Source organism: Erinaceus europaeus, chromosome 11 (genome assembly GCF_950295315.1).
Source record: "Erinaceus europaeus chromosome 11, mEriEur2.1, whole genome shotgun sequence".
Lineage (NCBI taxonomy): Eukaryota > Metazoa > Chordata > Mammalia > Eulipotyphla > Erinaceidae > Erinaceus > Erinaceus europaeus.
In genome coordinates this window covers 41615334-41641931 of record NC_080172.1, presented here as the reverse complement: position 1 = coordinate 41641931, position 26598 = coordinate 41615334, and the positions used below count along the sequence as shown (strand labels likewise).

General features: G+C 45.0%; 2 protein-coding genes across 3 annotated transcripts in view; both read left to right on the top strand.

The window, feature by feature from the left end:
- The first annotated feature begins 1645 nt into the window (after positions 1–1645).
- Positions 1646–3339, top strand: LOC103122162 (small ribosomal subunit protein eS27-like). Its single transcript, XM_007532754.2, has 2 exons — positions 1646–1815; positions 3126–3339. The coding sequence occupies exons 1-2, from the start codon at positions 1646–1648 to the stop codon at positions 3205–3207; spliced, it is 252 nt and encodes an 83-aa protein (XP_007532816.1). The 3' UTR covers positions 3208–3339.
- An 8080-nt stretch (positions 3340–11419) lies between these two features.
- Positions 11420–26598, top strand: part of ACOT7 (acyl-CoA thioesterase 7) — a 149265-nt gene continuing 134086 nt past the window's right edge. Inside the window, exon 1 of one of the 2 annotated variants that reach the window (XM_007532755.3) lies at positions 11420–12010. In XM_007532755.3, the coding sequence (XP_007532817.1) occupies positions 11853–12010 (158 nt within the window). In that variant the 5' untranslated portion in view covers positions 11420–11852. Of the gene's footprint in view, positions 12011–22855; positions 23223–26598 lie in introns of those variants that run through there. The other variant, XM_016192398.2, reaches the window with a different exon arrangement.

Sequence of the window (26598 nt, the reverse complement as noted above, 5' to 3'; positions counted from 1 at the left end):
AAATTAAGGGAGTCGGGTGGTAGCTCAGTGGGTTAAGTGCACGTGGCGTGAAGTGCAAGGACTGTTGAAAGGACCCCAGTTCGAGTCCCTGGCTCCCCACCTGCAGGTGAAGCAGGCCTGCGGGTATTTGTCTTTCTCCCTCCCTTCAGTCTTCCCCTCCTCTCTCCATTTCTCTCTGTTCTATCTAACAACAACAATAACAACTACAACAACAATGAAAAACAACAAGGGCAACAAAAAGGAAAATAAATTTAAAAAAATTTTTTAAATTAAAAAATAAAATAAAGATAAAATTTGAACTGGTGAAATAGCATCATGGTTATGCAAAAACACTTTCATGCCTAAGACATCAAGAGTCCCAGGTTTAATCCCCCGCACCATGACAAACCAGAACTGAACAGTGCTCTGGGATGGGGCCAGGTGGTGACACACTGAGCTAAGCGCACAAAGTACGAAGCAAAAGGACCCGTGCAAAGATCCAGGCTGAGGATCTGGCTCCGCACCTGCAGGGGGGTCGCCCCACCAGTGATGAAGCAGGTCTGTAGGTATCTACCTCTCCCCCTTCAATTTCTGTTCCATCCAAAAAATTAAAAAAAAAAAAAAGGTCACTGGAGCAGTGGTCTCACTGTGCCCCATCAATAACCCTGGAGGCAAAAAGAAAAAAAAAAAACCTCTGGAAAGTAATAATAAAACAATAAAGTAAAATCCTCTAATCTTTTTCTCCAAAAGTTACCAGTGTCAGCAATTTCTTTTTTTTTTAATTTATTTTTTAAATGTCTTTATTGGGGGATTAATGGTTTACAGTCAACAGTAAAAAGCAATTTCTTTAGTATCTTTCCATAAACATTAGATAGAATTATTTAAAGACTATGTTTTTTTTATATTTATTTGATAGAGATAGTCAGAAATTGAGAGGACAAGAAATAGAGAAAGAAGGAGACAGAGAGATATCTGCAGCACTACTTCGCCACTTGTGAAACTTTCCCCCTGCAGGTGAGGACTGGGGGCTCAAACCTGGGTCTTTGTGCCCTGTAACATGTGCGCTCAACCTGGTGTGCCACCGCCCGGACACCACAGACTATGTTTTGATGACATTTTGTGATTAGCATTTGTAATCTAAATAAGGATTTATTTATAGTGTTATAAATCAATAGTTAATTAACAAATCTTATTTTTATAAGTTGTGCACATTAAATAAAATGAGTTAACTATCTGCTGTCTTTATCTACCAATATGTTGCAATATGACAGAAAATGTAAAATATGTATTGAGCATAGGAGCTCAGAACACAGCAATGAACAGAACTATCAAAAGTTGGGGGGGGAGGGTCAGGCAGTAGTGTACCCAGTTAAATGCACATAGTATGAAGCGCAAGGACCCAGGTTTGAGCCCCTGGTTTCCCACCTGCGGGGGGGGGGGGGTGTCACTTCACAAGTGGTGAAGCAGGCCTGCAGGTGTCTATCTTTCTCTCTCCCTTTCTATCTCCCCCTCCTCTCTCAATTTCTCTCTGTCCTATCCAATAAAATGGGGAAAAGATGGCCACCAGAAGCAGTGAGTTTGTAGTGCCAGCACTGATCCCCAGTGATAACCCTGGAGGAAAAAAAAAATTCCTCCCTGTCTTTCTGGCAGTGAAAGCCATAAGAGCATGCCTCTGGTGAAGGACTGCTTCTGTTCTTCTCTGGAAGGAGAGAAGTGGAAACACAAGAAGAAGTGCCTGGTGCAGATCCCCAACTGCTGCTTCATGGACATAACGTGCCAAGGATGCTATAAAATCACCACTGTCTTTGGGTCTCAAGTGGTGGTCCCAATGGTTGAGTGAGCACATTACAATGACCAAAGATCTAGATTCAAAGCACTGGTCCCCACCGGCAGAGGGAATGCTTCATGAGTGATGTTGCAGTGTTGCTAGTATCTTTCTTTTTCATTCCTGCTGTACATCCCCCTTCCCTCTCAGTTTCTGTCTCTATCCAAAAAGTGAATAAATAAAATAATTTTAAAACATTTTTTATATTTATTTTCCCTTTTGTTTCCCCCCCTTTAAGTTATTGTTGTTGTTATTGATGTCGTTGTTGTTAGACAGAGAGAAAAGGAGAGAGGAGGGGAAGACAAAGGGGGAAAGATATACACCAGCAGACCTGCTTCACCTCCTGTGGGGAACCCGAATCTCAGAACAGGGATCCTTAAGCCAGTCCTTGCGCTTCATGCCACGTGGGCTTAACCCACTGCACTACTGCCTGACTCCCTAAATTAATGAAAAAAAAAATCGCAGGAGTTGGGCGGTAGTGCAGCGGGTTAAGCGCATGTGGCTCAAAGCACAAGGACCAGCGTAAGGTACCAGTTCGAGCCGGCTCCCCACCTGCAGGGGAGTCGCTTCACAAGCTGTGAACCAGGTCTACAGGTGTCTCTTTCTCTCCCCCTCTCTGTCTTTCCCTCCTCTCTCCATTTCTCTCTGTCTTATCCAACAACTACAACAATAAACCAAGGGCAACAAAAGGGAATAAATAAATTTAAAAAAAAAATCACCGGTCCGGGTGGTAGCGCACCTAGTTGAGCGCACGTGTTTCAGTGCACAAGGACCCAAGTTCGAGCCCCCGTCCCCACCTGCAGGGGGAAAGCTTCACGAGTGGTGAAGCAGGGCTGCAGGTGTCTCTCCGTCCCTCTCCTTCTCTATCTCCTCTTCTCGATTTCTGGCTGTTTCTACCCAAAAAATAAAGATAAAAAAAATTTTTTTTTTTAAATCACCATTGCAGGGTAGCGCAGCCAGTTAAGCGCACGAGGCACGAAGCGCAAGGACCGGTTTAAGGATGGGTTTAAGGATCCCAGTTCGAAACCCCAGCTCCCCACCTGGGGGGAGGGTGTCACTTCACAAGCGGTGAAGCAGGTCTGCAGGTGTCTATCTTTCTCTACCCCTCTCTGTCTTACCCTCCTCTCTCGATTTCTCTCTGTCCTATCCAAAATGACAGCAATGACAACAGTAATAATAACAACAACAATGATAAAACAAAAAGTGCAACAAAAGGGAAAAAGTAGCCATCAGGATCAGTGGATTTGTAGTGCAGTCACTGAGCCCCAGTGATAACCCTGGAGGCAAAAAAAAAAAATCACCATTGCCTTTAGCTATGCAGTTGCTTCACTGTCCTCTGCCAGCCTACTGGAGGAAAACCAAAGCTTACAGAAGGATGCTCCTTCAGATGGAAGCAGCACTAAAAGCTCTCTGAATTAAGATGAATGGGGAAACATACCAGTGAACACATCCTGGATTAAAAAAAAAAATTCTGTCCTTGCTGGGAGTATGGATTGACCAGTCGACGTCCAGGTTCAGCGGGGAAGCAATTACAGAAGCCAGACCTCCCACCTTCCGCATCCAGCAATGACCTTGGGTTCATACTCCCAGAGGGATAAAGAATAGGAAAGCTATCAGGGGAGGGGATGAGATACGGAGAACTGTGTGGAGTTGTACCCCTCTTATCCTATGGTTTTGTTAATGTCTCCTTTTTTAAATAAATAAAAAAATTTAAAAAATCCTACCCTCATGGGAGGTGGGGTCCCCACATGGGTTTTGAACCCAGGCTAGATGTTCCTTCACTTTATCTGGATTCTCTGGTCTCCCATGTAAAGGCAGCAATGAATCCAGGTAGACTAGAAAAAAGGTTCCAGGTAGCTCAAGCTAAGATTCATATAAGTGATGGGCCCTGCAAAGTTCTCCTGGGCCTACTGTGTTGCACTGGGGCCAGGACGGAGTGAGAGGGAACGTTCATCCATATGCCTGGAAGATCTCTGGGCACAAGACCTGTGTTCAGGCAGCCTCTCCTACTTTGAAAAGATTTATTATTACTTTCACATGGGCTTAAGAGAGAGTTGCACAAGAGAAAGAGGAGGAGGAGCCCAATACAGCACCACTCTGACAGATGCAGTGCTGTGGATTTGGCTGGGAGCCTCAGGCATCAGGGCTGGTGTTCTATCAGTTGAGCTAGCCCACACATGCTCACATACTCATGGGGCATTTATCTTTAATAGCTGAGTTTGAGATTCAAGATTTACAAGGACTATCCCTTTGCTCTGCAAATGGATATGCATTGTGCTTGATAGAGCGAAGTATACAAATGTTTGTGAATTGCTTAGCCTCCCTTATCTGTTCTATCCTCACCCCACTCTGATTACACAAGCACACCAATAATTTGCATAAGGAAGAAGAAACTGGGGCACAGAGTGCGTATATGACACACCCAAGGGAGTCCACCTAGTAAATAGGTGGCTCACGCAGGGTATGAGTGCTGGGTCTGACTATACCTGCTATGCCCACACCACATAAAAAGGGAGAGACAAAGTTCCTTAGCCTCCCTTCCCAGACACTCACTATCCTTTTTTTTTCCTTATTTATTTTATTTTATTTTTTTGCCTCCAGGGTTATTGCTGGGGCTCAGTGCCTGCACCATGAATCCACTGCTCCTGGAGGCCTTTTTTTTTTCCTTTTGTTACCCTGGTTGTTTTTATGGTTGTTGTGGTTATTATTATCATTGCTATTGATGTCATTGTTGTTGGATAGGACAGAGAGAAATGGAGAGAGGAGGGGAAGACAGAGAGGGGGAGAGAAAGAGCGACACCTGCAGACCTGCTTCACTGCCTGTGAAGGGACTCCCCCTGCAGGTGGGGAGCCGGGGGCTCGAACCGGGATCCTTATGCCAGTCCTTGCACTTTGTGCCACGTGCGCTTAACCTCCTGCGCTACCGTCCAACCCCCTCACTATTTTTTTTAAGTACATATAGGGTGTCAAGTAGTGGTACACTTGGCAGAATTCACATGTTATAATGTGCAAGGACCCAGGTTCAAGCCCCTCCACCCCGTAGCAGTGGGGAGAAACTTCATGAATGGTGGAGCAGTGCTGCAGGTCTCTCTTTCTCTCTTCCTCTTTATCTTCCCCCTTCCTTGTCAATTTTTGTCTACCAATAGCCAATAAATAAACATTTTAAAACATGATTTAACAATAGGACATATAGTGGTGAAGAGAAGGTGTGTCTTATCAGATGTGAGACCCTAGGCTTAGCTCTTGCTTGAATGTGGAAGCACAATGCGCAACATCTGTTCCTGATGTACTGAGAAGTTAGGCTAAGAGAGAGTTGGAGATATTTCCCAGGTTTCTGACTTACCTGACCTAGTGAATTAGTACAGATTTGAATCTCATCCCTATAAGTTCTCAGCAGAGTAACCTTTGACAACTCATTTCATTTTTTGGAACTTGCTTACATTGCCTGAAAAATGGTAGTGGTAGATAATGGCTGTGTCAGGGCCAGACGATAAGCACCTGCTTGAGCACATGTGCTGCCATGTGCAAGGAGCTGGGATTAAGGCCCCAGGCCCCTCCTGCAGGGGGGAACTTCATTCATACAAGTCTTGTATTTTACATGTAGACCCACCTCCAGGGCTGATATAGGCTTATTCTGAATGTTCAACTTGCAGGAGTTGCTGATGGGCCCATGAAGGTGGGAGAGAAAAAGAGAGTCAGCATTGACTTTTTGGTTGCTAACCTCAGCAATGGGTATGAAGGGGTTGGGAATTTATTTATTTATTATTTATTTATTTATTTACATTATCACCACAGTTATCACTGGGACTTGGTGCTGGCGCTATAAATATTCACCATTCCTGGTGGTCATTTTTTCCATTTTAAAACTTTTTTAAAAAAGACTCTGGAGTAGGCAGGGGGGAGAGTACAGATCCAAAAAGGATGACAGAGGAACTAGTGGGGATTGTATTGCTAAGCAGAAAGCTGAGAAATGTTATGTATGTACAAACTATTGTATTTACTGTGGAATATAAGACATTAATCCCCCAATAAAGAAAAAAAATTATCATTATTTATTTAGTGGATAGAGGCAGTCAGAAATCGAGCGGGAAAGGGGTGACAGAGACAGAGAGATACCTGCAACACTGCTTCACCACTCACAAAGCTTTCACCTGCATGTGGGGACCAGGGGCTTGAACCCAGATCCCCGCTGCAGACTGGGAGTAGGGGGCTTGAGCCTGGGTTTTTGCACATGATAATATGTGTACTTAACTGGCAGTGTACTTGATTTGTTGGGTGTTTCTCATGTGCAGGGCAGCCTTGTGCCTGTGCTCCCAGGCTTCAGACCTGTCAGTTCAGTTCAGGGTATGAGTGACACACAGCAACTCAAGGATCTTAAAAGGGAGAGGGTTGCTGAGTTTTGTTTGTTTTCTTGTTTACTTTATGCTCAAGTATAATTTAATCAAGATGGGGAGTTGTTTGGACCCAAGACACCAATTTCTGGCATTACAAGCATAATACCATTCCTGTGGGTAGCTCTTCCCTCCCCTACTTTCTGGGACTTATTTTTGAAGTGAGGTGAGGACTGGGTAAGTGTGAAAGCCTAAACTTTAGAAGAGAGCTCTGAACCTCAGAAGTTCTTTGCGTTTAGCTTTTGTTTATTAATTAATGAGAGAGAGACAGAGAGAGAAGAAGAGTGAGAAAGAGAACCAGTCATCACTCTGGCACATGTGCTGCTGGGGATCAAATTCTGGACATTATGCTTGAGAGTCCAACACTTTACCTACTATACCACTTACTTCCCAGACTGCCATAGAGTGGTTAAGTAGATGGAATTTAATTTTATGGGATAAATGGCAAGACTAGGTGAGGGAATGGAGGAAAAGGAACCTATGCACTGTTGGTGGGAACTTAAACTAGTACAAACATTTTGGGAAAAAGCGTGCAAACACCTCGAAAAAACTGAAAATAGAACTACCTATCCTTAATGTAGAAAGTACATCAGTACAGTTATATCTGATGTACCTTTTTTTAAAAATTTATTTATTTATTCATGAGAAAGATAGGAGAGAAAGAACCAGACATCACTCTGGCTCATGTGCTGCCGGGGATCGAACTCGAGACCTCATGCTTGAGAGTCCAAAGCTTTATTATCACTGTGCCACCTCCCGGACCACCATTATGCTACTCTTTGCCCTCTGTCATTTTATTTTATTTTAACCAGACCACTAATCAGCCTTGGTTTATGGTAATGAGAGAAATTGAACCTGGGTCACCAAAAACTCTGGCATGAAAAGTCTTTTTGCATAACCAGGCCCTCTATCTCTATTTGGAAAAAAAAAAAGCAGTGAAGTCCACTGGTAAAATAAATAAATAGGGCTGGGGAGACAGCACAATGGTTATGCAAAAGATGTGTGTCTGAGGCTCTGGTGTCTCAGGTTCTATCTACAGCACTGCCATAGACCAGAGAAGTGCCGTGCTGTCTCTTTCTCTCTCTCTCTCTCTCCTTTCTTCAGTCTTTCTGTCCGTGTTTCTCTAATTTAAAAAAAAGGGGGGGCAGGTGATGGTGTACCCGGTTAAGTGCTTACATTACAATGCACAAGGACCCAGGCTGAAGCCCCCGGTCCCCACCAGTAGGGGGAAAGCTTCAAGCAAGTGTCTCTTGTGTCTTTCCCTCTCTACCTCTCCCTCCTCTCTCAATTTCTCTGTCTTTATCCAATAATGAATAAATAAATAACGATTAAAAAAAGTAACCACAAGAGAAGAGCACAAGGGGTGGGGGGTGGGGGGTGGGAGATAAAAGTGAGGGGTATAGTGGGTGGCAGTGCAAGTTTAAAAATAAAAACAACTCGGGGCTGGGCGGTAGCACAGCGGGTTAAGCACACATGGTGCTAAGGGCACATACCTGCTTAAGGATCCCAGTTCTAGTCACTTGCAGGGGAGTTGCTTCACAGGCGGTGAAACAGGTTTGCAGGTATCTATCTTTTTCTCCCCCTGTCTTCCCCTCCTCTCTCAATTTCTCTCTGACCTCTCCAGCAACAACAATGATAAACAACAAGGGCAACAAAAAGGGAAAATATAGCCTCCAGGAGCAGTGGATTCATAGTGCAGGCACTGAGCTCCAGCAATAACCCTGGAGGAAAAAAAACAACTCAATAAAACAAACAACTCTAGTAGCCAGGCAGGGTGGTGATCCAGCAAGTAGAATGCAGAAATTAGCTATGAATGTGCCAGAGCAATGTTCTGGTCACTTTCTCTCTTTCTCATAAAGTAAATCTCAAACAAACCACAAAGAAATAAAACTAATTTATCAATTAAAAATTAACACACTAGGCAGCCTGGGAGGTGGTGCAGTGGATGAAGCACTGGACTCTTAAGCATAATGACCTAATTCAATCCCCAGCATTACTATGTGCCAGAGTGATGTCTGGTCCTTTCTATCTCCTATCTTTTTATTTCCCTCTCATTATGATATAAGTAAGGGGAGACAACAGGATAGTTAGGCAGAGAACTTTCATGCCTGAGGCTCTTAAATTCCAGGTTCAATTCCTAGCACCACCATAAACCACAGCTGAGCAGTACTCTGGTAAAAACAAACAAATAAATAAATGGGGGGGGGCAGGCGGTGGTGCATCTGGTTGAGAGCACACATTACAGTGTGCAAGGACCCAGGTTCAAGTCCCTTGTCTCCACCTGCAGGGGGAAAGCTTCATGAATGGTGAAGCAGGGCTGCAGATGTCTCTCTGTTTCTCCCCCTTTCCATCTCCCCGTCCCCTCTCAATTTCTGGCTATCTCTATTTAATAAATAAATAAAGATTAAAACCATTTAAAATAAATAAATAAACAAATGGGGCAAGTGGTGGTGCACCTAGCTGAGTGCACACATTACAGTGCAAAAGAACCCAGGTTCAAGCCCTGATCCCCACCTGCAGAAGGAAGCTTCAGTAACAGAGAAGTAGTGATACAGGTGTCTTTCTCTCTCCCTATCTCCACCTGCCCCTCTCAATTTCTCTTTGTCCCTATCTAAGACAAAACAGAACAAATCAGAGTATTAGGGCTTTAGAAATAGCTTAATTATCAAAATTATCAAATTTTATTAAGATGATAGAGACAGAGAAAAATAAGGTGAGAGAGGAGGAGAGAGGCAGAGACATCTGCAGCCTGATACACTGCATATAAAGCTTCCCTCTTGCAGTTGGAGACTGGGGGTGGGTTAGAATCTGAGTCCTTGAGCATGGCAACTTGTGCATTTTACCAGTTGTGCCATCATCAGGCCCTGGAATAAACATTTTAAGAGAGGTGGAATAAACTCAGGAGGTGGCACAGTGGATAAGGTGTTGTACTTTCAAGTGTGAGGTCCCAAGTTCAACCCCCTGTATTTCATGTGCCAGAGTAATGCTTTGATTCTCACTGTTCCCCATTAAATAAATAAATAAATAAATATCTTTTAAAAAGGGGGGGCGGGGTAGATAACATAATGGTTATGCAAAAAGACTCTCATGCCTGAGGCTCCACAAAGTCCCACATTCAATCCTGCACCGCCATAAGCCAGAACTGAGAAGTGCTCTGGTTAAAAAAAAAAGGGGGGGGGGAGGACACACCTGTTCAGGGTTGGTAAAAAGGTCAGGTCAGGTGACTTCCAACATCAGATTATTGGATTTGAAGGAATCTACTTGGAAGGAATTAGTGACCTTGATAAATGGAGTAGTAGATATAACACCCAAAACTAAATAAGTTCAAAAGAAAATAGATTTCTGTGGTGGGAAGGGCAGTGGAGGAGAGGAGAGGAGAGAAGAGGGAGAGATGTATACTTTTTTTTTTTTTTGAGTTTTGCTGAAAGGAGGGCTAGAAATGGTCGAGTAGCTTAAAGGGAAAACCTAAACATGGGAAGCAGAAAACTGTAAAACCAGTAACACTAAGCAAGACAATTCATGATGTTCTTGTTAAGGAACCAGGCATTTCTATTGCTTTCCTTGATTTTTAAAAAAAAATTATTATCTTTATTTATTTGATAGAGACAGCTAGAAATTGAGACAGAAGGGAGAAATAGAGAGGTAGAGATACAGAGACACCTGCAGCAAAACTTTACACCTGCAGGTGGGGACTGAAGGCTTGAACCTGTGTCCTTGTGCACTGTAATACATATGCTCAACCAGGCGCCTAATTAAAAAAAATTTATTATCTTTATTTATTGGATAGAGACAGCCAGAAATCAAGGGGAGGGTGACAAAGAGGGAGAGAGACAGAGAGACACCTGCAGTCCTGCTTCACCACTCGTAAAGCTTTCCCCCTGCAGGTGGGGACCGGGGACTAGAACCCTTGCCCTTGAGCATTGTAATACATGCGCTCAACCAGGTGTGCCACCACCTGGCCCAGTTTTTTTTTTTTTTTTTAATTTATTAATGAGAAAGGAGAGAAAAACAAAGAACCAGACATCACTCCGGTACATGTGCTGCCAGGGACTGAATGCAGGACTTCAAGCTTTAGTGTCTAATGCTTCATCCACTGTGCCATCTCCTAGACCTCAATATATCCATGTTATTTATTAGGGAGAAGAGGAGAGAAAGAGAACTAGAGCACCACTTTGGCACATATGATGCAGTGATTTGATTCATGCTGAAAAAAAAAACATTGTATAGTAACTTTGACATCATAGATATGTGGTTTGGGGGAGGGTGTTCCTTTAAAGATCATTAGCTGGGGAGTTGGGCAGTAGCGCAGCGGGTTAAGTGCAGATGGCGCAAAGCGCAAGGTCCCAGTTCAAGCCCCTCCCGCAGGGGCGTCGCTTCACAGGTGAAGCAGGTCTGCAGGTGTCTGTCTTTCTCTCCCCCTCTGTCTTCCCCTCCTCTCTCCATTTCTCTCTGTCCTATCCAACAACGACGACATCAGTAATAACAATGAAAAACAACAAAGGCAACAAAAAAGGGAGTAAATATTTAAAAAGATAATTAGCTGAACAATAGATGGTTTTAAATTGCTCAGTAGAGTAGGTTTTGGGGGGAGTGGCTTTACTTTATTAAACTGAATTCAATAACTCATGTCCATTGCACAAAAGCTGAAAAAGTGGTATCTTTAGCGCAGCACTCTTGCCCACTCCCCAACCAACAGTCTAGCATTCCTCAAAAGACTGTTTTTGTTTTTTTTTTTTTAAATAGAGACCGAGAGAGAAGGAAAGAGACCATAGAGCATCCTTCCAGTCAGTGGGGGTTCAGCTGGAGTCTTGGGTGCTGCACATGGTATAGTACAGTAGGGCTGGGGAGGCAATACAGTTATAACACGATTTTCATGCCTGAGGCTCTGAGCTCCCAGGTTCAATCCCCAGCACCACCATATACCTCAGTTGAGCAATGTTCTGCTAAAAAAAAAAAAAAAAAAAAAAAAAGGTGGAGAATGAGAAGAAAGAAAAAGGGCAACTCATTATACAAGTGAGTTGTTTTGCAAGCCCAATAAAAAGTCTTTTTGGGAATAATCCAGACTTTTACGGTTGAGGGTGCAAACAAATTCCCATCTCTTGCATCTCTTCAGCCGCCAGGTGCGTCCCTGAGAGAGGCACTTGCCAGGCATGGCGGCTGCGGGCTCCGGACCCACGTGTCTCCCAGCTGCCGGGTCATCAGTGCTCCCATAGCGGAAGCTGCCTTCACTTTCCTCTCGCAGCAGCCACTGGGGAGGGCAGGCCCGAGCCCTGCGTCTGGAGCAAGAGCGCGAGCCGGCCGCCGGCCTTTCCGCCACAGGCCTTCAGCGTCCGGCCGCCAGGCCGAAAGGGCGCGCCCTGGAGCCTGCGCACTGCGCCGTGGCTCGTGCCCCCAAACGTGCGCGGCGCGCGGCGAGGGGGGCCCGCGCGGCAGCTCAGAGGCGCTGGGAGGCGGCTCTCCCCCGCCCCCCACCGCGCCGGCGCAGCCCAACCGATCGCGAAGCTTCTGGAAGCGGCGCCCCGCCGCGGAACTCACAGGAGCTGCGACCCGACGCCGAGGAGCTGGCGGGGCCCGAGGGCGGGAGCCCAAGGGTGGGGCCTGAGCTGGAGCTCGCTTCTGATTTGTCGCCCTCGCGCAGGCCTCGCCTCTCGGACGCTATGGCTCCACCCCCGCGCTCCTCCTCCATGGCGCCGCCGGTGCTCATTCATTCAGCGCCTGGCCTGCCGGACACCTGCGCGCTCCTTCAGTCGCCCGCCGCCGCCGCCAGCATGTCAGGCCCCGCTGCCGAGTCGCCGGCCGCCATCCAGATCTGCCGGTAAGACGCAGCCCCGCTCGGCCTGCCCGCGCCCCCCGGCGCCCGCCCCTCCCTGCCGCGGCGCCGGCCGCCGCCCTCCCGGACCCCGCCCTCCCGCTGCGGCTGGGATGCGCTCGGGCGCCGCAGACCCGCGGCCGGCTGACCGGTTCCCGGCGGCGCCGCGCGGCGGGTGCGCAGGCCGTACGGGTGAGGAGCCCCGGGCTTGACCTCCGCGCGCTGACCCGCCGCCGGGCCCGAGGACGCTCCAAACTGGGGTCGTTACTGCGGCGGTGGCGGCCAGCGCACCGGCTTCCCGGAGACTGGCGTCGTGCGCCGGCGGTCGAGGCCGGGCGTGTCCCGCCGGATGACCCGAGTGGGAAGGGGCTGCAGATGGCCGGTCTCTGCTGGGCCCCGCCGCTGCGAACAGGGAGAGCAGCAGATACCCTTCCTCTCGGGGATGGTCCAGTGGGTTTGGAGGCCTCTTGCACAATGAGGGCTAAGGGGTTGTCCTTCGCGGTGGCCCACGCCTGCCGTTCTCTGCGCCGCCGGGAGGATGTAGAGGCAGGCCCGCCTGGTAAGCGGGAGGTCTCAGCCGCCTCCTTTCGCGCAGTGGGGGGAGGACAGCTTCAAGGTTACGCTGCTGCATCGCTCAGACTCGGAAGCAGGTGGCTGGTTCTCCTGGAGCCCCAGTTGAATGAGGGCGAGCGTTCTGTTCTACGGATGCACCACTAAAACCTAGAAACCGAAAGCTGCGTCTTGTTGGGGGGCAGGTTGCGCAGTTAGGAGATTGGGCATCACACTGACCTTGGGTCTCAGCCAAGTTGGTCATCTTCCGAATCAGCATCCTGACAAAGTAGGAACTGGGCTTACACTCAGTGCTGGGTCCAAGAAGAGGCCCGACTTCATTCCTTCATTCCCCTCTACAGGTCTGGAGGTTTTTTGTTTGTTTGTTTTTTCCCATAACCTCAAGGTCAGTTTTGGCTTCTCTGGGAGGAAGGAAAATCTGAGGGAGACTTACTTCATAGCTTTACTTTTGCCTGCCTGACTTGGCATCACCCATTCCAAATTCCCAAAGCAAAAAAAAATTGAAGTAACTGACAGTGGGAGCCCGATGGAATGAAAACCTTAGGCAGGCTCTGCCTCTTGGCCACATAACCTTGGGACTTTCCTTTACTAAGGGCTTGTGCATGCCTCCTGGTTTGCCCAGCTTCCCAGAAGGGGGGTGATGGTGGCAGCAGTAGTGATCTCCAGCTGCTGCTATGTGAAGGAGGACATTGGGATTCCTTTGTATTGCCACCATCCAGCAAGGGACAGCTCCTGTCACTGCTCTCCTAATATAAAGAAGAGACAGGCTAGTTGTTTATTTGCTTCCCCAGAATGATGATGATGAATATTTTATAGATAAATTTCTTTCTCTTTCTCTTACTTTCATACCAGCTTCTAACAGTCTCTAGATTTGGGGAGAGCTCTGGACACTTTCACATGTGTACATGAGCATATAGTGTATACCTTTTCTTACCCTGTGCATACCAGGCTGGCTTCTTCATGATCACAATTGCATATTGTTTCTAAGTGATGGTCTTGGCACAGGATGCCTGACCTAGGGGAGCCTCAGGTGTCCAGGAGGACTGCCAGAGCTGGAGGAGGAGCTGTGTGAGCACCTCAGTCATCAGGGTTTGGCCCAGAGAAGCACCAGGGCACTATGGACACAACAAAGATGGGGAGCCCTTTAAGGACATCTGAGCTGACACCTTATGCTGAAAGAGAAGCTTCCTGGCCTAGTACTGTCAAGCCCATGAATTTAGTAAGTTTCACCAGATACATCCAAGAAACAAAAAACTAATGGATGAGACAGTGCCAAAGCAGACAATTCAGTTCGTCTTCCTTCCTTCCTTCTTTCCTTTTTTCCTTTTTATGCTTTATTTTATTTTAATGAATGAAAGAAACAGAGAAAGAAACAAAGGCCAAAGCACTCCTCAGCTCTGGCTTATTGCGGTTCAGGGGACTGAACCTGGGACCTTGAAGCCTCAGGCATAAAGGTTATTTGCATAATATAACCATTATGCTGTTTCCCCTGCCAACTTTTTTTTTCTTTTTCTTTTTCCCAGCTCAGCTCTAGTATATGGTGGTGCAGGGGATTGAACCTGGCACTTGGGAGCCTCAGGCATGAGAGTCTCTTTGCATAACCATTATGCCATCTAACCCTGCTCACTTTAAAAAATATTCTATGTATTATTTTTTTTCATTTTTTAAAAATTTATAAAAAGGGAACAATAAAGGGAACATTGACAAAACCATAGGATGGGGGGGGGTACAACTCCACACATTTCCCACCACCAGATCTCCATATCCCATCCCCTCCCCTGATAACTTTCCTATACTTTAACCCTCTGGGAGTATGGACCCAAAGTCATTATGAGATGCAGGAGGTGGAAGGTCTGGCTTCTGTAATTGCTTCCCCGCTGATTATGGACGTTGACAGTTTGATCCATATTCCCAGCCTGCCTCTTTCTTTCCCTAGTGGGTTGGGGCTCTGGGGAAGCGGAGCTCCAGGACATATTGGCGGGATTGTCTGTCCAGGGAAGTCTGGTTGGCATCATGCTAGCATCTGGAACCTGGTGGCTGAAAGAGTTAACATACAAAGCCAAACAAACTGTTGACCAATCATGAACCTAAAGGCTGGAATAGTGCAGATGAAGAGTTGGGGGGGGGTGTCCTCCATTTTGTAGATAGCTAGTAGGCATATTTTAGTTATATTCCAAAGGGCCTGTGGCTATACTAGTTTTTTTTTTCCTGAACCTAAAATCTGATATGCAGGTGGATCCAAGTTATTATCTGGGGAGATGTTGCCATAGCTGGAAAAAGGACCAGAAATCTGGATCAGGGAAGATCCTAATTAGGAAGATTCCCTAATATGAGAAAGGGGTATAAATATTGTTGACTGTAAACCCCACCGATTTGATCTGATCTATTCGGCTTAGGAGCCTATGTGACCTCTGCGTCCCTGTAGATCTGAGCTCACATTCTGTGGTCATGAGTAGGAACATTCCAGGCTGCCCCAATATTGACCCATCTTCCTCAGGTGTAGCATAGAGTATGTTGTCCATCCTCTAAAAGGACATTCTCTACCACTGTTAATCCAAGTTGAGGGCAAAGTCCTATAAGGACCCACAAAGAGGTTTATTTTGTTGTTCCTGATAGAGATGACCAGTAACAGTGGAGGGAGGGATTTATTTGAGGTCTAGGCCCATCATGTCTGTTTGGGAATCACAGGACTCCCTGATAAGGCCCCAGCTGATGGGGTGACCTTATAGTGACTAAAGAGTCATTGTCAAAGTATGCCAGTCTCTTGCCTTATTCAGTCCTTGCTTTGATGAGGTTAGCTTTGGAGTGAGTGAGAGAACTGTAATAGGAGGTAGGTGAGGAGCATATCTAAGTTTAAGTAGACACTATTTCATTATGAACTTTATACTGATTCACTACAGACTATTGTGTACTTTTGCTTTTAGGTATATATTTTGCCCTAATTTATGGATACATATGAACATATGCTCTATCTCACGGGACCTGGTCTATATCTAGGTTTTTGGACTTTGTTAGGAAGTGAACCACCTGGGAATGGAATTAGAGAATACTATGAAAGGAAAGGTCTCACCCGAGTAATGAGGCTGAAGGGTTGACATTCCACGCCTGACATCTCTGGACACAGTCTAAAGTGAAGCATGCTGAGGTGGTACTCGTGTTGATTAGGTTGGGATCAGCAGATGCAATATCAACTTGGTATGAATTTAGAGAAGCATGCAGGAAAGTGAGCCACACCCTAGAGGTTCCAGGACTGGGGGAAATATAGGTTCCATAGAGGAAGCAGGAGGATCCTGCTGTCTTAGGGTTTAAGAAGACAATAGATAGTTACTGCTATAATCACATTATTTGGCAATTGGGTTAACTTTGAAATATCCCTTTGTTAGAATTTGCTGTATCATACACGACATCACCATAATTTATGTCCTTTGACATTATTCGTATATAGCTGTGCCACCAGTTGCTTCTGTTCTCCCTGGTCTAGGCTTTTAAGAGAGTCAACATATCAAAGACTCAGCCTATGTATTAAAAAGACTCAGTCTGTGCTTTAAAAAGTTTGAGGCATTCAATCAATTTTTCCTCTCTCATATTAATTAAATAGTGATTTATAAGTCTATAATTAATAGTGTACTTAAACACCATTCCTACCACAGAAAAGACTGTGTCCCGGGGAGTTGGGCTGTAGAGCAGAGGGTTAAGCGCAGGTGGCGCAAAGCACAAGGACCGGCATAAGGATCCCGGTTCGAGCCCCGGCTCCCCACCTGTAGGGGAGTTGCTTCACAGGTGGTGAAGCAGGTCTGCAGGTGTCTATCTTTCTCTCCTCCTCTCTGTCTTCCCCTCCTCTCTCCATTTCTCTCTGTCCTCTCCAACAACGACAACAACAATAATAACTACAACAATAAAACAACAAGGGCAACAAAAGGAATAAATAAATAAAATAAATATTTAAAAAAAAAAAAGACTGTGTCCCATCCCACCTACCCCCACCCCTGCTGCCCTGTGAAGCTGAACATCCACCCTCACCCTCAACCCAGGGTTTTTACTTTGGTGCCCTACTCCAGTATTATTATTTTTAATGAGAGAGATACAGAAGGACCAGAGCACTGCATAGTTCTGACTAATAGTAGTGCTGGAGATTGAACCTGGGACCTCAGACATGATAGGCTTTTGCATAATCATTATGCTGTCTCCTCAGCCCCCTAACAATTCAGTTTCTACCTTAGGATAAAAGATACCAAGGCCCCCACCATGTTCAGTGGGGAAGCAATTACAGAAGCCAGACCTTCCACCTCCTGCATCTCACAATGACCTTGGGTCCATACTCCCAGAGGGTTAAAGAATAGGAAAGCTATCAGGGGAGGGGATGGGATATGGAGATCTGGTGGTGGGAAATGTGTGGAGTTGTACCCCCTCTTATCCTGACATCATTCTGGTACAAGTAGTGCTGGGGATCACAGGACCTCATGCTTGAAGTTCCAGTTTGTTTGTTTTTTTTAACCAGAGTACTCTGGTTTATGGTGGTTGGGGGAGTTGAACCTGGGAGCTTCGGGCATGAGAGTCTCTCTGTGTAACCATTATGTGATCTTCCTCTGACATGAATTTTCAGATTTTTCGTTGTTGTTGTTTTGCCTCCAGCACTACAATCCACTGCTCCTGGAGGCCATTTTACCCATTTTGTTCCCTTTGTGTGGTTGTTATTGTTGTTGGATAGGACAGAAAGAAATCGAGAGAGGAGGGGAAGACAGAGAGGAAGAGAGAAGGATAGATACCTGCAGACCTGCTTCACCAGTTGCAAGGTGACCCCCTTTCAGGTGGGGAGCTGGGGGCTCGAACTGGGGTCCTTATGTCAGTCCTTGCACTTTACTCCATGTGTGCTTAATCTGCTAGGCTATCGCCCAGTGCCCTAGAATTCCTAGATTTTTGAAAAAATAGCTTATTCGTTTACTTACTATAAAAGAAGAAGGAGGAAGAAAGACACCAGAGCACTGCCTAACTCTGGCATAAAATGGTACTGAGTATTAGATCTGTGGACTTTGAGGGCCTTAGGTATACAAGTCAACGACTGCCACCTTTCCAGATTCAAAGGAGGTCTCGAAACTTTACATCAGGCTCATCCTGACGCTGTTGACTGGCTACGGAAGAAGGGCAAACGCTAGAAGAAGAAGAAGGTATACAAGTTCTGGCTATCTCAGATTGAGCTAACTTCCCAGCACTATTTTTTTTTTAACTGTTCTATTTGTGATTAATAATAGGTCACAAGATTGTATGATTACAGTTTATAGTTCTTCAGCACACTCATCACCAAAGTTCTTTATTTCTACCCTCCCATCTCCCAAAAATAACCACTGTAGTTCTCACAAGTCTTAAAAACAGTTTGTGGGGTCAGGCAGTAGCACAGCGGGTTAAGCGCACGTGGTGGGAAGTGGCTCGAAGCACAAGGACTGGCCTAAGGATCCCAGTTTGAGCCCTGGCTCCCCACCTGCAGGGAGATCACTTCACAGTTGGTGAAGCAGGTCTGCAGGAGTCTGTCTTTCCCTGTCTTCCCCTCCTATACAACAATGACGACATTGTCCTATACAACAATGACGACATTGTCAACAACAATAATAATAACTACAACAATAATAAAAGAACGAGGGCAACAAAAGGGAAAATAAATAAAAATAAAAATAATAATAAAAAGAAAAGAAAACCAGTTTGCTTGCACATGTACCAGAGTGATATCTGGTTCTCTCTCTCCTTATCCTTCTCATGAATAAATAAATACTTTTAAAGAAAAGTTTGCTTGCTTCTGGTTTGTTTTTTTCTTTCTTTCAAGTTAATGTGTACCACTTCTCTATTTTTTGTTTGTTTAATTTAATTTTATTTATTATTAGATAGAGACAGAGAGGAATATTTTATTTTTTTACCAGAGCACTGCTCAGCTCTGGTTTATGGTGGTGTGGATGATTGAACCTGGGATTTGGGAGCCTCAGGCATGAAAGTATGTTTGCATCACCATTATGCTATCTGCCCTCCACCCAAATATAACTTCTTTAGCCAGTCATCTGATGATGGACATTTAGGTTGCATAAACTCTTTGGCTATTGTAAATAATGCAGCTCTGAGCATAGGGGCATATGTCCCTTCTAATGAGTATTTGAGTGTCTATTGGATAAATGCCTAGGAGTCGTATTGCTGGATCATAAGGTAATTCTATTTTTATTTGTTTAAGGACTCTTCATGCAGCCTTTCAAAGGTTTTTTTTTCTTAGAATTAAAAAAAATATTTTTCCTTTTTTGTTGCCCTTTTTTATTGTTGTTGTAGTTATTGTTGTTGTTGTTATTGATTTTGTTGTTAGATAGGACAGATAGAAATGGAGAGAGGGGGAAAGAAAGACAGATAGATACCTGCAGACCTGCTTCACTGCTTGTAAAGTGACTCCCCTGCAGGTGGAGAGCCAGGGGCTGGAACTGGGATCCTTATGCTGGTCCTTGCGCTTTGCGCCACCTGTGCTTAACCTGCTGCACTACCGCCTGACTCCCTAGATTTTTTTTTTTTTTAAGATTTTATTATTAATGAGAAAGATAGGAGAAGAGAGAGAAAGAATCAGACATCATTCTGGTATATGTGCTCCCGGGGATTGAACTCAGTATCTTGTGCTTGAAAGTTTAGTGCTTTATCCACTGCTCCACCTCCCAGACCACCCTGGTTTGTTGATGTGTAAGCCATTCTCTCAGGTTTGAGATGGTATCTCTGTGGACCATGTATGTTTCTTCTCTAGAAAACTATTTAGTTCTTTGGCCCACTTTTTTTTATTGGGTTGTTCTTGCTTTTTTTTTTTTTTTTTTTGTAGATCTGTACCAATTCTGTATACATGTTCAATATCAGTCACTTGTTAGATATATGGTGTGCAGATATCTTCTCCCATTTACTGGGTAGCCTGATTACTCTTGTTTAGTTTGCTTTCAATGTATAGAAGCTTTTTAGTTTCATGCAATCCTATTTCTTTACCCTTGTTTCATTTCCCATGCCCAGGGGATTGAGTCTCCAAATACATCTGTATGCCACATCCTGGATCACAGGATTAAAAAAAAAAATTAAATGATTTGCTAGTGAAAGAGAAGGAGGAGGAGAGAGAAAGAGAACCAGACCACCACTTTGACATTGTATAATGCTGTGGATTGAACTCAGGATTTCATGCTATAGGGTCTAATGCTTTATCCACTGTACACCCCCCATGCCATGATTTATTTATATCCCCCACAAAACTTTAAAAAAGCATGTTAATAATATATTTGTCTTATTATTTTTTTAAAATAGAACCATCAACATACATTAACATTAAGTAAAAATAGCTTCAAGACCTAGATATTAGACCAGAAGCTCTAAAATTTATAGAAGAATGTCAGTGAAACCTTGCATACCTTCACATTAAAGATGATAAAGCAAGTACACTGAGTTATTTTGCCAAACCTAAACACACCTATTTTAAATGTATAACTTACTGAGTGTCTACAGAGCCTCTGACCTATGCAGTATGTCCACAACTGTGACATTTCTATCAACTGATGTGAAGGAAAGTTTGCCCCCAACCCCTGGTCTTTATATTTCCCAGCAGGCAAAAATCTGTTTTATTTTTCCCTCCCTCTTTCCCTCCTGTCCAGAATACTCAGCTCTGGTTATGGTGATTTGGGCGATTAAGCCTGGGACTTTGGAGCCTGAGGCATGAAAGCCTTTTTGCATAGCCATTATGCTATCTACACTGCCCCAGTCTGCTTTCTGTCTTTGTTTTGTTTTTTTCACTTTTTCTAGTTTGGTATATATACTTTAGAACACACAAAGCTTGTGATTCTCACTCTTAGGCTTCATTGCTGTCTTCTGGAGTGCCTGGACTCACCCATCACAGGCCCAAATTTGCTTATTTCTCAACCAGTCTATTTCTCTAGCTTCCAGTAGTTAGGAATACTGTTTAGTGCAATGGTCATATACCAGACTTGCAGAGGCCCCAGAGGTCTTGGGTTCAATCCACAGCACCAATGTGTGCCAAAACTGATCATTTCTCTGATTTTCCTTTTCTCATGAAATAGTCTTTTTAGGGCTGGTGAAATAGCTCATTTAGTGCACTGCTTGCCATGTGTGTGACCCTGGTTTAAGCCCAGCCTCCACAGCATTGAAGGAAGCTTTGGTGCTGTGTTTTCTTTCACTCTTTTTATCTTAAAAAAATAAAGGGGGAGTTGAGCGGTAGCACAGTTAAGTGCATGCAGCGTGAAGCCAAGGACGGGCATAAGGATCCCGGTTTCAGCTCCCACCTGCAGGGGAGTCACTTCACAAGTGGTGAAGCAGTTCTGCAGGTATCTGCCTTTCTCTCCCCCTCTCTATCTTCCCCTCCTCTCTCCATTTCTCTCTCTCCTACCTAACAATGACAACAACAATAATAACTACAACAACAATAAAAAACAACAAGGGCAACAAAAAGGAAAATTAATATTAAAAAAAATTTTAAAAATAATACACACACACATGCTCACACCAGGTGGTAGTGTACCAAGTTAAGCACACATGGCACAAGGACTAGCATAAGGATCCACTTTTGAGCCCCTGGCTCCCCACCTGCAGGGATGCAGGTCTGCAGATGTCTATCTTTCTCTCTGTCCTGTCCAACAATGACAACAACAATAACAACAACAAATGAAGAAAATGGCCTCTAGGAGCAGTGGATTCGTAGTGCAGCCACCAAGCCCCAGCAATAAACCTAGAGGCAACACACACCTACACATTCATGCACACATTTATTTTTACCAGTGCACTGTTCAGCACTGGGCTATGGGGGGTGGGCAGTAAATCTGGAACTTAGGAGCCTCAGGCATGAGAGGAGTCTATTTGCATAACCATTATGCTATCTACCCTCTGCTATATATATATATATTTTTTCCCATTTTTTTATTGACCACCAGGTTTTTCACTGGGGCTCAGTGCTGGCACTATAAATTCACTGCTCCTGGCAGCCAACCCCCCCCCCCCGCCCCATTTTATTGGATATGACAGAAATTGATAGGTGGAGGGGGAGATAAAGAGGGAGAAAGAATACCTGCAGACCTTCATCACTCATGAAGCATTCCCCCTGCAGGTGGGGATCGGGACTTGAACCCAGGTCTGTCGTCAGAGTTCGGGGCGCCAGTATGCCTGGCTAGCTTCGCGGGGCAGGAGACAGAGACCAGGGACCACGGCTGAGCAGAGAAGCAGTATTTCTTTATTCACGAGCAAACGATTCAAAAAACTAATCTAATCTAATCACCACAGAGTTCTGTCCTGCATCTTTCTCCTCCGGCAGGAACCCAGGAAGTACCTAGGGTAGGGGACCCGGAGAAGGATGAAGCAAGGGCTAAACCAAATCTGGAGGTGGGGGGAGTGAGACCAAACCAATGTAACAAAAAGATCATGTAAATAGACTACAACATCAAGCAATATAACAGAAGAGATCCCAGAAGCAGAACCAGAAGCATACCAACACAGGTCCTTGCATATGGTAATGTGTGCATTTAACTGGGTGTGCCACTGTCTGGCCCCCAAAATAATGTGTTTTAAAATATGCACATTGCAAAACATTTAGGACATACTGACTAAATTTGAATACCCATTTGATAATTTAATGATTGTTATTCTATTTAGGTGGGACACTTGTTTTATGGCTGTTTTTAAAAGGAGTTTTTCTCTTTCAGTGAGTATGCTGAGTTCTTTCCTAATGCCAGACCCTGCTGTCTGGGGTTTGTTTCTGATTTACTTGAAGTGGGAGAGGGAGCAGAAGCCTGGTGGAACCAGAGGAGAAGATGGAGCTGTTTGGTGGAGATTTTTGGTGACCCATTTCCTTCTTCTCTCCACTCTTAATTTAAGTCTTTGATGTTTTCTACAATAAAGAATGAAAATGAAAACAGGCTTCTGAGTCTCACCTCAGACTTGAGGTTTATATGTTGAGGATGGTGTACCTAGGAATTCAAGACTTCTATGCTCTGCCCTTGAACCCTAAAGCCTGTCTAGTAGGACAGGGACTTTGTCCTGTGCCAGCAACTTCTCTCCATGGGAACTTTGTGCTAGTTGGCATCCCTCCCCACCTATGCAGAGGCCTTTCCAGGCTGGGCAGAGCTGCTCTTCCCTGGTCTCCAGCTTGATTAGACTGCTAAGAGAGGTTTCCCTGTTCTGGGAATCCTGGTGGTTTTGCTCATATCCCCTCCCATTTCGCTGGGATGGCTCTGGATGGTTGGCTGCTTTCCTCTTTCATTTGTTTATGACTTCAGGCAGAGTCATGAATTGCTTGCTTCTCAGACTTGCCTAGAAGCGTTCTGTGAGAGCAGCTGGAAGCAGAATTGCTTATAGTTGCTGGGAGGTGAGGCGGTCCCTTCCTCTGGAGCCCCAGACTCACTGCATGCATACTAAGAGGGCAGGGTGCTTAGCTAAGCTGAAACTACCGCGTTTATCCCAGCAGGATGAAGCTCCTTGCCTGGGCTCTCTCCCTTCCGCAGCTGGGCAGGCTGGCAATCTCCCGGGGCCTGGTCACAGCCTGGGAGTGTCTGCATCCCCTCTATTACAGAGGGGTTGGGGACAGAGGTTGGGATTCTAGCTGGACTGTTGGAACCAGCTCTTATCGGCTGTCTGGATCCTGTGCCACTGCAAGGTAAGAGGGAGGCAATGCTTCTGTGCCCACAGCAATCCCATAAGCCCTTGGCATCCAGTGTCTGTGCCCCACCTTCCTTGGGGCACCTTGGCCAGTGACTCAGGGTTATGGGAAATTGGTTAGACAGTGGTCCTGGATATCAGGTCAGCATGCTCACTTAATGTCTATGCTTAGTGGGGAAACTGGCACCTTTCTTATTTGAGTCAAACTCCTTATTGGAGAAGGTGGGCTGCCAGGACTTCATGAGCCTGGGTACCTTTGGAGGACTGAGGTGAATTTTTGGGGCTCAGAGCACCCACTATGCCAAGAGCTCTGATGTGGATTGCTCTATATTCACATGCTTGTGCTTGAACACTGTTAGGGGATACAATGAGTGGGGGTGTCTGCTCTCTCCTAGGCTGTGGGGCTGAGTTGAGATTTTTAACTTGGACCTGGGGCGAGGGAGGATGGGGGAGCAGAGGGAGCTGTTGTCATGTGATCTCTCCCCCAGCTTCCGGATTGTCTATTTCCTACCAGTATGTGCTGCTTGTAGTGACTTTCCACTTTTATTCTAAACTACAAAAACTTCTTTAGTGGGTGTTTTCACCCTCTTTTTGTTCCAACTTTATGGAAACAGAATTTGCATCCCATGTAATTCATCCATTGAAGTGTACAATTGAGTGGCCTAAACCTTAAAAAAATTTTTTTTTAGTATATCTTAAAGTTGTGCAGCTGTCATTGCAGTACATTTTAGTTACTTTTATTTTACTTAATTTTTTTTTTTTTTTTTGGTAGAGCACTACTCAGCTCTGGTTTATGGGGGATTGAACCTGGGATCACAGCCTCAGGCATGAGAGTCTCATTGCATATCCATTATGCTATCCACCTCTCTCCTAGTTATTTTTATTTTAAAATACTACTTTTTAATTTCATAGCCTTTTACTGGTTTTTAACAAATCTTTCTTTAAGCATCACATGAACCAATTGGAGAAGAAAAGTTTGCTGAATGGCTCCTTTGGGTTGTGCTTTAACTGCCTCTGATGACTATACTTGAGTTTTATTTATTTATTTAACTTAGTGGTTCTTATTTTTGTTGTTAATTTCTTTCTTGTTCTTTTTTTCCTTTAAGATAAGATAAGAGCCACACTACCAAAACTTCTGTGAGTTACCTGCATGCGAAAGCAGCATCCTAGTGAGCTAGTTCACTGGCCCTGCCCTTGTCTTGTCTTTTTTGTACTGGAGCACTGTCTAGCTCTGGTTTATGGTGGTGCCGGGGTTGAACCTGGGACTTGGGAGCCTCTGAGAGTCTCTTTGCATAACCATTATGCTATCTACCCCCACCCATATCCTTTTATTTTTCCAAATTCAGTTTTATCTGCAGTCTGCACCTCTGGGTTAGCTCTCAGCCCTGGGACAGTGGAGTTACCTGTTTTACAGGTTGTTGAGATAATAGCAGGAGGGAGTGGGGGTGGGTGGGTAGCGCAGTGGGTTAAGCACACTCACATGGTGCGAAGCACAAAGAAGTGTAAGGATCCCGGTTCGAGCCCCTGGCTCCCCACCTGCAGGGGAGTCACTTCACAGGTGATGAAGCAGGTCTGCAGGTGTCTATCTTTCTCTCCCCCTCTCTGTCTTCCCCTCCTCTCTCCATTTCTCTCTCTGTCCTATCTAACAACAATGACAACAATAATAGCTACAACAAAAATTAAAAAAAAAGGGCAACAAAAGGAAAATAAATAGATAAATATTTTAAAAATTAAAAAAAAAAGAGAGACTTTTACAAGGTCACCTGCACAGTAGGCACAAGGACACTTCTGTGAACTCCATTGCCTGCTCTGACCTCAGCAAATGGAGTGGGTTGACCAGCTGTCTAGAATGGCCTTTTGCTTACTTGGTGAATAATGAGGTTAAAAATGTAAGGTAGTAGGGAGCTGAGCAGTGGTGTTCCCAGTTGACAGCGCACATATTATGTGCAAGGACCCAGATTCAAGCCCTTACTCCCACCTGCAGGTGTCTTTCTCTGTCCTTCTTTCCCCATCCCCTCTCAATTTTTCTCTGTCCTATCAAATAAAATTTAAAAAAAAAATAGAAAGGAAAACAAGTGACCACATGGAATGGTGGATTCATAATGCTGCCACCAAGCCTCAGTGATAACCCTGTTGGCAATTTAAAAAAAAGAATCTAAAGTGGGAGCAATAGAGTGCACATTTTCTCATGTGCTAGGACTGAGGTTCAAGCAGTTGGCTACCACATGCTGGGAGCATCATGCAAAGAAGGGGGAAAATTCATGAGTGATGGAGCCATGCCATGCCTGTTGTCTTTCTTTTTTTTTTTTTTTCTCTCTCTCAAAGCACTGATCAGCTCTGGCTTATGGTAGGTGGGAGATTGAACCTGGGACTTTGGAGCCTTAGGCATGAAACTTTCTTTGCATAACCATTCTGCTATCCATCCCCACCCATCTGTCTTGTTTCTCTGTCTCTCCCTTTGTTTCTTACCTTCTATCTGGAAAAAATAAAATAAAAAAAGCTCACTATGAGTCATGGAGTTGTAGGAGGATCATGAGGCCCCAGCAGAGAGCTGGTGGGAAAAATAAAGGCCTAAGGTGAGGCTGAGAGCTCTAGGTACCTGGAGTGCCCTTGTGTTCCACAGAAAGCCAAGCCATGACTTTTGCTGGGCATGTGTCCATAAGCTTGGCCCCCAGCTGAGAGAAGACCTGGTCGTCTCCATTAGTAGCTGTTTACTGTTTTTTGGAAGAGTGCATAGTATGTGTGCCATGCTGCTCTTCACTCCTGGCCTGGCTTGGCCTAGCCTAGCATACCTTTGCATGTTGGAGATACACTTGAAAGTCTCCAGCCTGCTGAGCTAGCTGCATATTCCATTACCTTCTGGGCATTTAGCAGATGAGAACCTGAGCCTTGGAACTTGAGGACTCAGAAGGGTAGGCAGCCATCACTTTCAGTAGATGGCACACTTTATTATTATTTTCTTTTCTTGTGTTTCTCTGCTGTTCTGATGCTGTGTTCCTCAGGTGTGATGTGATATTATGATTTATAAGAAAGCATATTTGTCCTTTGAGTTCCCATTTTTGGCATACAGTTAACGTCTGTGGGGCTTCTTGTATGGTTAAGGGTCATTCAGGTGTTGCAATATTCATGACAGCTCCCTTTTAAAAAATTTTTTAAAAACATTTATTTCCCCTTTTATTGCCCTTGTTTTTTATTGTTGCTGTAGTTATTGTTGTTGTTATTGATGTTGTTGTTGTTAGATAGGACAGAGAGAAATGGAGAGAGGAGGGGAAGACAGAAAGAGAGGGGGATAGAAAGATAGACACCTGCAGATCTGCTTCATTGCCTGTGAAGCGACTCCCCTGTAGGTGGGGAGCTGGGGGCTTGAACCGGGA

Excerpts from the sequence above, each read along its gene's own strand:
- LOC103122162 (XM_007532754.2), top strand. The coding sequence starts at position 1,646 with ATGCCTCTGGTGAAGGACTGCTTCTGTTCTTCTCTGGAAGGAGAGAAG. Across the intron at positions 1,816-3,125 it reads GTGGTGGTCCCAATGGTTGA|TTGCTTCACTGTCCTCTGCC; the intron begins GTGAGCACATTA and ends TTAGCTATGCAG.